Source organism: Balaenoptera physalus (assembly GCF_965194825.1).
Source record: "Balaenoptera physalus genome assembly, chromosome: 1".
NCBI classification, from domain to species: domain Eukaryota; kingdom Metazoa; phylum Chordata; class Mammalia; order Artiodactyla; family Balaenopteridae; genus Balaenoptera; species Balaenoptera physalus.
In genome coordinates, this window is record NC_138882.1 from 36,945,689 (window position 1) to 36,959,612 (window position 13,924).

At 33.6% G+C, this 13,924-nt stretch overlaps 1 protein-coding gene across 1 annotated transcript in view; it reads left to right on the forward strand.

Moving 5' to 3' along the window:
* Nucleotides 1-13,924, forward strand: part of LOC309647374 (membrane cofactor protein-like) — a 56,072-nt gene that overhangs the window by 18,061 nt on the left and 24,087 nt on the right. The window contains exons 6-10 of the mRNA XM_082434699.1: nt 4,742-4,924; nt 7,091-7,138; nt 10,841-10,894; nt 11,400-11,435; nt 11,948-12,155. Coding sequence (XP_082290825.1) covers nt 4,742-4,924; nt 7,091-7,138; nt 10,841-10,894; nt 11,400-11,435; nt 11,948-12,155 — 529 coding nt within the window. The remainder of the gene's footprint in view (nt 1-4,741; nt 4,925-7,090; nt 7,139-10,840; nt 10,895-11,399; nt 11,436-11,947; nt 12,156-13,924) is intronic.

The following is a 13,924-nucleotide window of genomic DNA, read 5'->3' on the forward strand; positions in this document are numbered from 1 at the left end:
GCACTAGAGAGTTACATAAAGCAAGGAGATGCTAGAGGTTATTTGATTCTTGGAAGAAAACCACTTAATAACAGGATAATATTTACTATTTTCAAGTGCACATGGGACATTCTCTAAGGTAGCTCATATTCTAGGCAATAAGATTATTTTTAGCACATTCCAAAGAATTGAAATCATTAAGTGCATTATCTGATCACAATGGAATAAACATAGAAATTAAAACAGGGCTAATCTAGAAAATTTGCAAATACTTGAAAATTATGAAAGGCACTCCTTACTAACCCATGAGTCAAAGATGAAGTAACAAGGGAAGTTAGAAAGTGTTTTGAATTGAGTAAAAATGAAAAACACAATACATCAAAATATCAAAATTTGTGTAATACAACAAAAACATTGCTTAAAGGGAAATTTATAGCATGAAATACTTGTGTTAGAAAAAAATAAAAGTCTCAAATCAACAATCTAAGCTTCCACCTTAAAAAACTAAAAAAAGAAGAGCAAACTCAAAATAAGGAGACATAAGATGATCATAAAGATAGAGAGAAATCAATGAAATTGTGAAGAGAAAATAATAGAGAAAACCAATGAAACAAACCCCTGGTTCTTGGAGACGATCAATAAAATAGATAAAGCTATAACTAGGCTGACAAGAAAGAAAAAGATATTTAATAAGTCAGACAGAGAAAGACAAATACTGTATGATATCATTTATATGTGGAATCTAAAAAATACAACAAACTAGTAAATATAACAAAAAAGAAGCCGACTCACAGATATAGAGAACAAACTAGTGGTCACCAGTGAGGAGGGGCAATATAGGGGTGTGGGCATGGAAGGTACAAACTATTGGGTATAAGATAGGCTACAAGGATGTATTGCACAACATGAGGAATATAGCCAATATTTTGTAATAACTGTAAATGGAATGTAACCTTTAAAAGTTGTATTAAAAAATAATTTTTTAAAAAAAGAATGAAAAAGAGGACAACACTATTCTGCAGACATTTAAATGGATAGTTAAAAAATATTACAATGATGATAGTTGTAATATTACATCTTTATGCCTATAAATTTGACAACTGAAATGAAATTGACAAATTCCTTGAAAGACAAAAAAATACCGAAATATCTTCACACGAATATATAGGTAACCTGAATAGTCTTATACCTATTAAGGAAATATAATTTGTAGTTAAAAACCTTCCCACAGTGAGAACTGAGGCCCAGATGGCCTCCTTGGGGAATTAATTCTACTGCACATTGCAGGAATAAATAATAGCACCTCTACACAAACTGTTCAAGAAATATAAGAGGAGGAAATGCTTCTCAACTCACTTCATGGGGACATTACCTGATACTAAAACCAGACAAAAACATTGAAAGAAAATTGTAAACAATATCCGTATTGAATATAGAACTTTTTCAACAAAATATCAACAAATCAAATCCTGCTATACATCTACGTCTCTATTCCTGCCCTACAAATAGGTTCATCTGTACCATTTTTCTAGATTCCACATATATATGTTAATATACGATATTTGTTTTTCTCTTTCTGGCTCACTTCACTCTGTATGACAGACTCTAGGTCCATCCACATCTCTACAAATGACCCAATTTCGTTCCTTTGCATTGTACTGCAGAAACTAACACAACATTGTAAAGCAGTTTTACTCCAATTAAAAAAACAAAGAAGAAAAATTAATCCTGCTATATATAAAAATAAGAATACATCATAGCCAAGTAAGATTTATTCCATAAATGCAAGATTGGTTCAGATTTTAAAATTAATCAGGGTTATTTACCATATCAAAAGACTGTAATGAAAAAATATATGATCATCTTAATAGATGCAAAAAAAAGCAATTGACAGAATTCATCATCTTTTTATGATAAAACTTAGCAAACTAGGAACAGAATGGAACTAACTATATCAACCTGATAAAAGGCACATACAAAAATCGCACAACTAACATTATGCTTAATAGTAAAAGCCTAATTTCTTTCTCCCCAAGGTAGGAAGAAAGGAAGTATGAATAGCTCATCACTCTATTCAGCATTGTACTCACTCTATTCTCATCACTCTATTCAGCATTGTACTGGAGGTCCCACTCACTGCAATAAGGCAAGAGAAAGAAATAAGCATACATACATTGGAGTGAAAGAAATAAAATAGTCTGTATTCATTTATAACATGATTGTCTATGTAGAAAATTCCAAAGACTGATGTTTTAGCAAGGTTGCAAAATATAAGATCAACATACAGAAATCAATTATATGTCTACATACTAGCAATAAATCATTACTGAAAGTTTTATTTACAACAACTATTTGCAAATCCAAAACACAAAATACTTGCATATAAATCTAACTAACATATATGAAAGATTTAAATGGTATAAACCACTAAACACTAATAAAGGAAATTAAAGACCTTAATAAATAAAGGGATATACATTGGCCATGAAATGGAAGACTCAAAATAATAAAGGTGTAAATTCATTGTAATTGATCTATAAATTCAACATAATCCCAATAGAAACCCCAGTACAACTTTTTGTATAAATTGACAAGCTGATTCTGAAATTTATATGGAAAGACAAAAGAGCTAGAATAGTTAAACAGTTTTTGAAAATGAACTGGAGGATGTACTCTACCTGATGTCAAGACTTAGTATAAAGCATACTATAAGGCATATAAGCAAGACAGTTTGGTAGTGGTGAAAGGATAGATATATAGAGCAATAAACAAAATAGTGAGTCCAGGATTAGACCCTTGGAAATATGTCCAGTTGATTTTCACAGGTATACAGACAATTCAGTGGGGAACAATTTTTTCAACAAATGGTACCAGCACAATTGAACACCCATATGCTGAAAAAAAAAAAAAAAAAGAACCTCAGCCCATGTTAGCACCATATGCAAACATTTATTCAAAATGAAGCATAGATATACATGTGAAACCTATAGCTACAACACTTTTACAAGAAAACACAGAAAATATTTGTGACCTAGCCAAAGATTTCTCTGATACAACCCATAAAGCATGATGCTTTAAAGAAAAAAATAATAAATTGGATACTCCAAACTCAAAATTTCTGGACTACAAAATATATTATTAAGAGAACAACAACAAAAAGCAATAGATTGGGAGAAAATATTTGCAAAGTACGTATCTAATAATTAACTTGTATCTATGATATAGGAAGAACTCTCAAAACACAATAATAAGAAAACAATTTTTTTAAATGAGCAAAAATTAGTAATAGACATGTTTCACCAAACACGATATGTAGATGGCAAAAAGTACATGAAAAGTTGCTCAATATCATTAGTAATTACAGGAATGTAATTTAAAATCACAATGAGATACCACCAACCAACTATTAGAATGGCTGAAATTAAAAACAAAAATGTGGCAATGCAAACAGTCAAATATACATGTAATTGAAGTTTCAGAAAGAGAGGAGAGAGAGGAATACAGAAAATTATTTGAATAAATACGGGCCAAAATATTTCAAATTTGATACAAAACAATAATCCTACAGGTACAAGAAATTCAGTGACCCTAGCAGGATAAGTAAAAATTTTAATTTTACCAAGAAACCCCCACCAAACTAAATACATCATGGTAAAACTACTGAAAACAAAAAAATAAAAGAAAAGAGAGCCAGGGAAAAAAGATATTATATTGAGGACACACCCACCCACCCCCATCCCCCCCCCGTTACCCACGTTAAGAATGACAGCTGATGTCTCTTAAGGAACTGTGGAGATGAGAAGACAATAATGTCTGCTAATGTGCTGAAAGAAAAATAAAACACTTAACCTAGAATTCACTGTCAAGGAGAAATCTTCCAAAACTGAAGGTGAAATAAATAAAAAACAGTTTCAGATAAACAAAAGTTTGGGGAATTTGTCATCAGCCAACCTGAACACAAGAATTGATAAAGAAGTTCTCCTGGCTGAACAGAAATGATGTGATACTTGATGGAAATTCAGATCCACAGGAAAGGAGGAAGAACACTATTCTGGTTTAAAAAGCTGTATATTATCTGGCCCTTATCTATTGCTCAGATTTAATCTCATAAGATATCCTCTTGAAGTCTCTGCTCAGCCCAGTGTTTTTCAGTTTTTTTTTTTTTTCCGAATTCTGCAAAACACATTCATAGATATTGAAGTCAATCTAGAGGGTCATGACCTGTATTTTACTTTGAAGAAGTAGAGTAGAATGGGAAACACCAGAGTACACTGGTGTGAGGGCCAAGCATTTTGCCTGGCTAGCTTCTTTTCAACTTTTAAAATCGAGCTCAAATATTACCTTCTCAAAAAGTCTTTGCTACCTTTCTAAAAGAGCAGGGTATTGTAATTAGTGTCAGCATGACCTTAAAAAAAGTCCTAGAGCTAAAGAGTATCAAAAGTATCAAAAGTTTTGAACTTGCCCTGAATTTGTACCTGGTAGTCACACTTTCTCAAAACTTGTCATTAATGGGAAAAAATGTAGGAAAGCCAATAAAGTATAATGACAGTCTGTTCTAGGTGGAAAAACGTTATTAAGTTTCTCTAAATCTATTTGCCTGAAATTCAAATGCACAAATAAAGTCTTTTTTTTTTTTCAATTAACATCTTGCCTTTCATTCCTCAGCTGTTTCTTCCCACTGGAAATTACTACTTTGCACTAGTTTTTCTGGTCCTGTGTGAAAGCAGCTTTTTATTAATTCTGGAATTTCTCCAATTTTCAGTGGTCAAATGTGAACGTCCAGTACTCGAACATGGAATAATGGTATCAGAAAGTAGAGAAAAATTTTCCTACCAAGCAGTGGTGATATTTGAATGCCTCCAGGGTTTTTACCTTAATGGCAGCAACCTAGTGTTCTGTGGTGGTAATAATACTTGGGAGCCTGAGATGCCAAAGTGTATTAAAGGTACAAATGTTGTCTTTTTCCTTTTTTTAAATTTTGTCTTTTAGTTTTTATTTCTTTGCCATTGACAAGAATAATTGAAATAATAACTCTTTGTATTTAACTCTGTCTTGTATCCATTTCCATGAGAGATGTATGACAGAACTTACATAGAATTCTGCTGTTGTGATTTTGTATGTTTTTATAGAGTCTTAACACATTCTTTTAGCAAAGAACACAGGTATATTAATGTCTCTTGTTTGGTATTTTTATGTATAAAAATAGATGGGAATGATTTTTCAGAGTAAATTGAAGCATGGGAATTTTTACTTATATAAGTCAAGAATGAGAGGCATAATTCATATAAATGATATGAAAGTAGTAATCCCATGTGGTTTGTTCTTCAGTGCTCATTCCTCTCAATACAAAACTCCCAATTTTGGGCCATTCAGATTTAGTAACTGCCTGCTTATATTTTACAAAAAAATCCTTTAAATTCATGTGATTTACACTCATTCATCATTTTTAGTAATGAAAAGAGGAAGACTATATTTAAAGCCATTTTAGTTGTTATGCTTAGTGATTCTAAAAGTATTTGCCATAGTCCACAGATATCAACAGGTGTGTGAACTTGGACAAGTTACGTAAACTTTAAATATATTTACTTACATGTAAAATGATTTAATGACTTCCTCACTGGGTGATAGCAAAGTCAAAATGGGATCCATTTAAAGCACTTAGCACAGTGCCTGGCATCTAGAAAGCTCTTAGGTAGCTTGTATGACTTACAGCATCACCTTTACATGGTATCTTCCAGGTCCAGGACTATGTTTCATTTTCCAGACTGCAACCAGTTTGGTTCTTTTTATACTGGGAAATTTCTGTTGTCACCAGAATAAGACCAGTATTTCTACCACTCCCCACCTCATACAGATATCATTTGTCTCTTTACTGGGCATTTTTATTTGGCAACAGAAAGTAAATTTCATAACAACCGAAAGGCAGGAGAAGTCCTTACTTATTGAAATGAAATGGAGGATTTCTGGCAGGGACTACTAATTAGCTGCTCTGCTTAAGACTTGAGAGACTATTTTGATATGGTAGAAGGAATTATCTTCCTGATTTCAGGGCTGCTTTCTCTGGCTTCTTCCTTTTAGTTGCAGCAGAAGCAAGAGACAAGAGGAAGAGAGGGAAGAGCATTAACCTGGGCAGACTGCATTCAGGGTCCCAGTGTGGCTCTGCTCGCTCAAGTAACATCACTTCTGTGGGTTCTAGTTTCCTGTTGTCTAATGACTCAAACTAATGTCAATTACTGGCACCTAATTTGTTTGTTTCCTATTGCCCTGATATTTTGAAGGATTGAGGGGGATTATTCATGTTAACATGGTAATTAGAACACCTTTTATAATTACTGTAAACCTGGTACCCAGTAACCTCCTTCAGTACCTTGGTGAGTGCTGTGAAGTTTTGTGGGGAAAGAGATGTTTTTTTGGTGGATGATATATAAAGATTGCATATGAAATTTATATTCATTGACCCATCCATGTCCTAGTGGGCCTATACAGTGTGGTATACTATATTTGTTGATATGCTCTTTTGAAAGTTGACCATAAACATTTCATAAGGACTTATAAAACACTGATACAGTTTAGTGTTTGAAGATGTGAATTGTTTGTGAGAAAAAGCCTATGAAGAGAAGAAGCTACAGCGATCTTTTTTTTAAAATAAAAAGTCAACTCTCCTTATGGGATTGTCAATCATTTTTTATCATCAGTTAGAGAAAGACTATACCAAAAGGATCAGTAGCAACATATAATGGTGTTAAGTCAGATCTAAATGTGCTAATATGAAAAAATGTCCAAGAAATCCTTAGTGAAATAGAAAAAAATTATGGAATATACTACTACTTGGATCTTTTAAAAGAATACATAAATTTTATGATTTATAATTAGTTAACTACTAGAATTTTCATTATAAAATACAAAGTTGTAGTGAACATTTTATATACACATCCTTGTGCACTTGTACAAATATATATTTAGGTTAAACTCAGGAGTAGAATTGCAAAGTTCTGAGTGTATGTGTATTATTTATTTTGAGAAATAATCTTAAAAAAAATAAAAAAACAAAATTAAATTCATAATTTTGTATTGACAAGGATGGTGAATTGTGTCAAATTTATTTTTCCAGGTTACAAGCCTACTCATCCAACCAAGACTCCACTTTTAAAATATCCAGGTTCAGTAACTCTTTATCCTACTTATAGTTAAGAAATTTATAAAGTGATGGGTGTAAAATCATGTCTTATTTTAATTTGCATTTCTTTAATTATCAGTGAGGCTTAACTTTTTCTGTCTACATTTATTTATTCATGTTCTTTGTTCATTTTTCTATTAGGTTTCTAAAACTGTTTTTTTTTGTCGATTTGAACTTACTATAAATTAAAGCCCTTTTAATGTGAAGTGAACTTTTTTCCTAGGATTGTTTTTTTTTTTCTTTTCTTTTTTTTTTTTTGCTTTATTTTCACTAGTCAGTTTTCTTTTAGGATTTTATACTGTACTATTAGATATGAGTTGCTTTTTATAACTTTTTGTTACCTGAGTATATTTTTATACATGAATATATTTTTGTAAATTTTCAAACATTACAGAAGTATACAGAGTAAAAGATTTGTTCTCCCTCCTAGCCTATTACCTTAGTTAATCACTGTTAGTGTGTCTTTACTCTATTTCTGTACATCAAAATCCTTATATATGTAGCTATACATTTAATTCGGTGTTTATTTTCTTAAACAAAAATGGCATCATACTGTTCATATTTTTTTGAAACTAGCATTTTTCCACTTAATGTCTTATATTGAGATTGTATTTTTATTTATTCTCATCCTTTTAAATGATGACTTTAATATATGCCGTCATATTTTATTTACCTGTTCTCCTATTGGTGGTCATTTATATGTGTAAAACTTTTACATTAATAGGTAGCTGGATATATTGATCTTTTCCCTAATGGCTATGAGCATTGTGTCTTTCTTATAAAAGCTTTAGGACTTCCTTAAGCTGAAATTATATAAACATTTAAACCATGCATCTTAATTGCATTCTTTGGATTTAAATCTTTGGTACATCTGAAATTCATTATGGTATGTGGAATGAGATTGGGTCCCTCTTCACTCCACTCACCCCCATCCAATGGCAAAGTAGCACCATTTGTTGAATAACTTGTCTTCTCTCCAAGTGTTTTGAGGTGCCACTTTTTATCATCCATTAAATCCATAGGTGTTTTAGTCTTCTATCTGTTCCCTTGAACTCTGTCCATATCTGTGCCAACACCAAGTTGTTGTTTTTCATTCTAGTACTATAATATGTTTTAATGTCTGGCAGAATGCTTACTGTAATTTTTCCAGATCAACATTTATTTAATTTTTCTTACCATTTCATCCAATTCAGTAGCATTATATACATTCACATTGTTGTGCAACCATCACTACTATCTATCTCTAAAACTTTTTCATCATCTCAAACTAAAACTTTATACCCATTAAGCAGTCGTGCTCCTTTCTCAATCCTCCTCCCACATTCAATAACTTCTTTCTACTTTCTGTCTCTGAATTTAACTTACCTAGATACCTCATTTAAGTGGTACTTTACATGTGTCTCTTTGTGTCTGGGTTATTTCACTTAGCATAATGTCTTCAAAGTTCATCCACCTTGTATCAGAACTTTATTCCTTTTTATGGCTGAAAATATTCCAGTGTTTGTATGTACCACATTTTATTTATTCATTCATCTGTTGATAGATACTGGGTTGTTTTCACCTTTTGACATTCTAAACAATGCTTTTCAGAATATTGGCATTCAAGTATCTGCTTGAGTACCTCTTTTGAATTTTTTTGTGGGGTATATACCTTGGAGTGGAATTGTTGTGTTATATATTAATTCTTGTTTAATTTTTGGAGGAACATCCATACTGTCTTCCATTTTTAAAAAGTTTTTAAGTGGCTGCACCATTTTCATTCCCACAAGTGATGTACAAAGTTTCTAATTTCCCAAACTCTTTGCCAACACATGTTAATTTCTGTTTTTTATATAATAACCATCATAATCTGTTAGTTAATAGGTGTGAAGTAGTATCTCATTGTGGCTTTTATTTCCCTAACGATTAGTGATATGGTGAGCAGCTTTTCATGTGCTTCTTGACCATTTGTATATCTTCTTTGGAGAAATGTCTATTCAAGTCCCTTGCCCATTTGTAAAATGGCTTTTTGTTGTTGTTATTGAGTTTTAGGAATTCGTAATATATTTCGGATATCAATCCCTTATCAGACGTATGATTTACAGATGTTTCTGCCCATTCTGTGAGTTGGTTTTTGCTATGTTGATAGTGTCCTTTGATACACAAAAGTTTTTAATTTTGATGTAGTCCAATATATCTATTTTTTCTTTTGTTGCCTATGCTTTTGGTGTCACATCTAAGAAGTCATTGCCAGTTCAACATCATGAAATTTGTCCTCTATGTTTCCTTCTAAGAGTTTTATAGTTTTAAGTCTTTTGTTTTTGATACATTTTGAATTAATTTTTGTATATGGTGTAAGATAAGTGTCAAATTTCATTCTTTGCATGTGGATATCCAGTTTTCTAAAAATCATTTGTTGAAAAGACTGCCCTTTCCCCATTGAATGCTCTTAGAACCCTTGTGAACAATCATTTGACCATATAAGCAAGGGTTTACTTCTGGGCCCTATATTCTATACCATTGGTCTGTATGTCTGTCTCTATGCCAGTACCATTCTGTTTTATTATTGTAGCTTTTTAGTAAGTTTTGAAATCAGGAAGTATGAGCCCTTTCAGCATTGCTCTTCTTTTTCAGGATTGTCTTGGCTGTTGCTAGTCCCTTGATATTCCATATAAATTATAGGTTGTATTTTTCTTTTTCTGCAAAATGCATTTTCAAGATGGTGATAGAGAGTGCATTTAATCTGTAAATTGTTTTGTGTAGTATTAACATCTTAACAATATTAAGTCTTCCTGTCCATGACCACAGGATGTCTTTCCATTTATTTATGTCTTCTTCACTTTCTTTCAGAAATTTTTATAGTCTTCAATGTACAAGCCTTTCATCTCCTTGGTTAAGTTTGAGTATTTTATTCTTTTTAATGCTATTGTAAATGGAATTGTTTGCTTAATTTCATTTTTGGATTGTTCATTGTTAGTGTATAGAGACACAACTGATTTTTGTGTGTTCATTTTCTATCCTTCAACTTTGCTGAATTTATGTATTAGTTATAACAGTTGTGTATGTGTTTGTGTGTACGTGTGTGATCTTTATAGAGCTTTCTATGTAGAAAATCATGTCATCTATAAAGAGAGATCATTTTATTTCTTCTTTCCCATCTGGATATTTTTAACTTCTTTTTTACGTAATGATTCTGACCCAAACTTCCAATGTTACATTGAATTGAAGTGGCAAATGCAGGAATTCTGTGTTGTTCCTGATCTTAAGGGAAAAAAATTTTAGTATTTCAACATTGAGTATGATGTTAGCCACGAGTATTTTATAAATGGCCTGTATAATGTTGAAGAGTCTTTCTACTCCAGAGCAACTTCTAAATCATTTTTAAGCCTTCCTCTATCTTTTGAGTAGAATCGTATTGAATTCAAGCTTAGTTTTTTGGAATACACTAATGATAAATTTGCTTGCTGTACCACAGAATTAGTCGCAAGGAATATCAGTGGACAGGAAGAAGAATGTTGATGGCGTTGAATATAAATTTATAATATTTTATAATGCAACTTTTAATGAGAAACATTAATATAATTTATAAGGAAAATTAAATTATAATTATGAATTATAAAAAGGCACAAAACCAAAACCAATGAATTTATAGATCTTTAAGATTTAATTAGTCTTTCTTTTTACCTATTTCCATTTTTTCCCTAGGATATCCCAATCCCAGTGACGAAATACTATCACTTGATGACTTTGAGGATTTAGGTATCATTTTGTTATTAATAACCCTGTACTATGAGACCTTAGAGTTCTACATGGAAATATGTTCCAATCATTTGTAGGTAGGGAAGAAACAATGTGTCACAAATAATTAGTAATAATTGACATTTATAGTTATTTTATTAGTGCAGGTACCATGACAAATGTAAGTGGTATTATATATAGACACATGTAGATAATTTTCTCTAATCTAGTTAATTCTAACAGTACTAGTAACCTATACAAAATAACCTGGTGTGGTAGCTAAAGCACAAAACAATGAAAAATGAGGCTCCTGTTAAGAGTTTCACAAGGTGGATCCTGTAGCTGGAATCTGTTTAAAAGTGTTCTGTGATCAAAATGACTTGGATGCAGTAGCAGTCATGCTAAAACTAGATTGATAAACATTTTTACTGTAGTTTTTAGACGATCTGATCAAAATTAAAATACAGCTGCTATCTAGGACCCATAGATGCTTAATATCTTCAAAACTGTTTTCATATTTTCTCAGATGCAGGAATCATTGCTCTGATTATTCTTACTGCAAGTAAGTATCTCAAACTTCGATACCACTTAAGTGAAAATGTAATATGAAGATGAGATGCACATTATTTTTTCAATGACTTTTCAGTTGCTGTAGTTTTTATAGGTTGAAATTGAGTAGAACAGTCTTAAAAAACCTGACCTTTTCTGTGATATACTACCTTGTGTTGGTGATTGTATATTCTTTTATATTCTACATGTCCACATAGTAACAAACCCTAAATAATACATATTTTTTCAAAATTATTAGTCATATGAGTCTATTTCCCAAATATGCTTTGGGTAATTTTCTAAATTAAGCAAAGGCTCTGACTTATTGTGGACTGTTTAAGTGATTCCAGGGGATTGGATTTAGATACTGAAGGGTCGAGATGGAATATAAATGTATATGGGCTCAAATAAAATAACATTTTCTAACCGCAGAAATGTAACCAATGTTTATTTCTTCTGCTTGGTTTGGAATCTTGGTGATTAGTTTTCAAAGTCACATATCATTTGTTTCCTGTTTTCTTGTAGTTGTTGCTGTTGTAGTAGTTTGTACCTGCTTCTACAGATGTCTTCACAGTGAGAAGAAAGAGGAGAAGGATATGAAAGAGAAGGAAGCAAAGGATATGAAAGAGAAGGAGAAGAAAGAGAAGGAGGAAAAGGAGAAAAAGGAAAACGAGAAGAAGGAAAACGAGAAGAAGGAAAAGGAGAAGGAGAAGAAAGAGAAGGAAATGAAAGGGTAAATCAAAGCATGTTTCCTCTAACTTATTCTAAACTTTGTACTTTTGACATACTTTTGTGCATTTCTTTGTCCTCTATATTGCATGCTGTGTTTTTCTAAAATGTGCCTGCGTGAGTGTGCTGTCTGAATTGCATTTCATTACTAAAAATGTTTTTAGCTGCTTTTAATATCACTGCAACAGGAGAAATTTGTGCAGAATTTCATCAGCTATTATGACTGTAGGAAAAATTTCTGTGGGATTTGAGGTTTAAGTTCTGCAGCAAATCATGGACTGTTAGAGAGTTTTCCCTACCCTAGGTGTACCCTACTTCCTAGATTGGACTGGTGGCCAAGATGAAATTTTAAATGGTTCACTGGAGACTTTGACATTTATATGCACTGGAATTTTTATGATGAAAATCTCCATTTATCTGTCCAACTTAGGTCACTGTAAGAAGCTATGTAGTTAAAATTTGATTTCTTTTCACTTAGAGTTGTTATTTATATAACTGGGGAATTAAAAGCAGCATTATTTGATTTCCCATTTATGTTCTCTTAATTTACTAAGTGGCAGTAAAACTGATGGAGTTAAACTTCAAGTTACTAAAAGGGGTAGGATTTATAAGGCATCTCATTAGTTTTGTCTTTCTCTTTATCTGTAAAAATAAAAAAATCAGTGGGGGTGCTTAGAATAAAAAAAGTGTACAGAGGATATTCAAGATGGCGAAGGATTAAGACATGGAGATCACCTTCCTCCCCACAAATAAATCAAAAATACATCTACATGTGAAACAACTCCTACAGAACACCTACTGAACACTGGCAGAAGACCTCAGACTCCCCAAAAGGCAAGAAACTCCCCACATACCTGGGTAGGGCAAAAGAAAAAAGAAAAAACAGAGACAAAAGAATAGGGATGGGACCTGTACTTCTGGGAGGAGCTGTGAAGGAGGAAAAGTTTCCACGAAGTAGGAAGCCCTTTCACTGGCAGAGATGGGGGGTAGGTGGGGGAAGCTTCAGAGCCATGAAGGAGAGTGCAGCAACAGGGGTACATAGGGCAAAGCGGAGAGATTCCTGCACAGAGGATCAGTGCCGACCAGCACTCACCAGCCTGAGAGGCTTGTCTGCTCATCTGCTGGGGCGGGTGGGGGCTGGGAGTGGAGGCTTAGGCTTTGGAGTTCAGAATCCAGGAAGAGGACTGGGGTTGGCTGCGTGAACACAGCCTGAAGGAGGCTAGTACACCACAGCTAAACAGGAGGGAGTCCGGGAAAAAGTCTGGAACTGCCTAAGAGTCAAGAGACCATTGTTTCAGGGTGCACGAGGAGAGGAAATTCAGAAAACCGCCTAAACAAGCTTCAGAGACAGGTGCGAACCGTGGCTATCACTGCAGACACCAGAGATGGGCATGAAATGCTAAGGCTGCTGCTGCAGCCACCAAGAAGCCTGTGCACAAGCACAGGTCACTATCCACACCTCCCCTCCCAGGAGCCTGTGCAGCCCGCCACTGCCAGGGTCCCGTGATCCAGGGACAGTTTCCCCAGAAGAACACACAGCATGTCTCAGGCTGTTGCAACGTCACACTGGCCTCTGCCGCCACTGGCTTGCCCGCATTCTGTACCCATCACTCCCCCCGGCCTGAGTGAGTCAGAGCCCCCAATCAGCCGCTCCTTTAACCTCCTCCTGTCTGGGCAAAGAACAGATGCCAGAGGGCGACCTACATGCAGAGATGGGGCCAAATCCAAAGGTGAACCCCAGGAGCTGTGCGAACAAAGAAGAGAAAGGGAAAT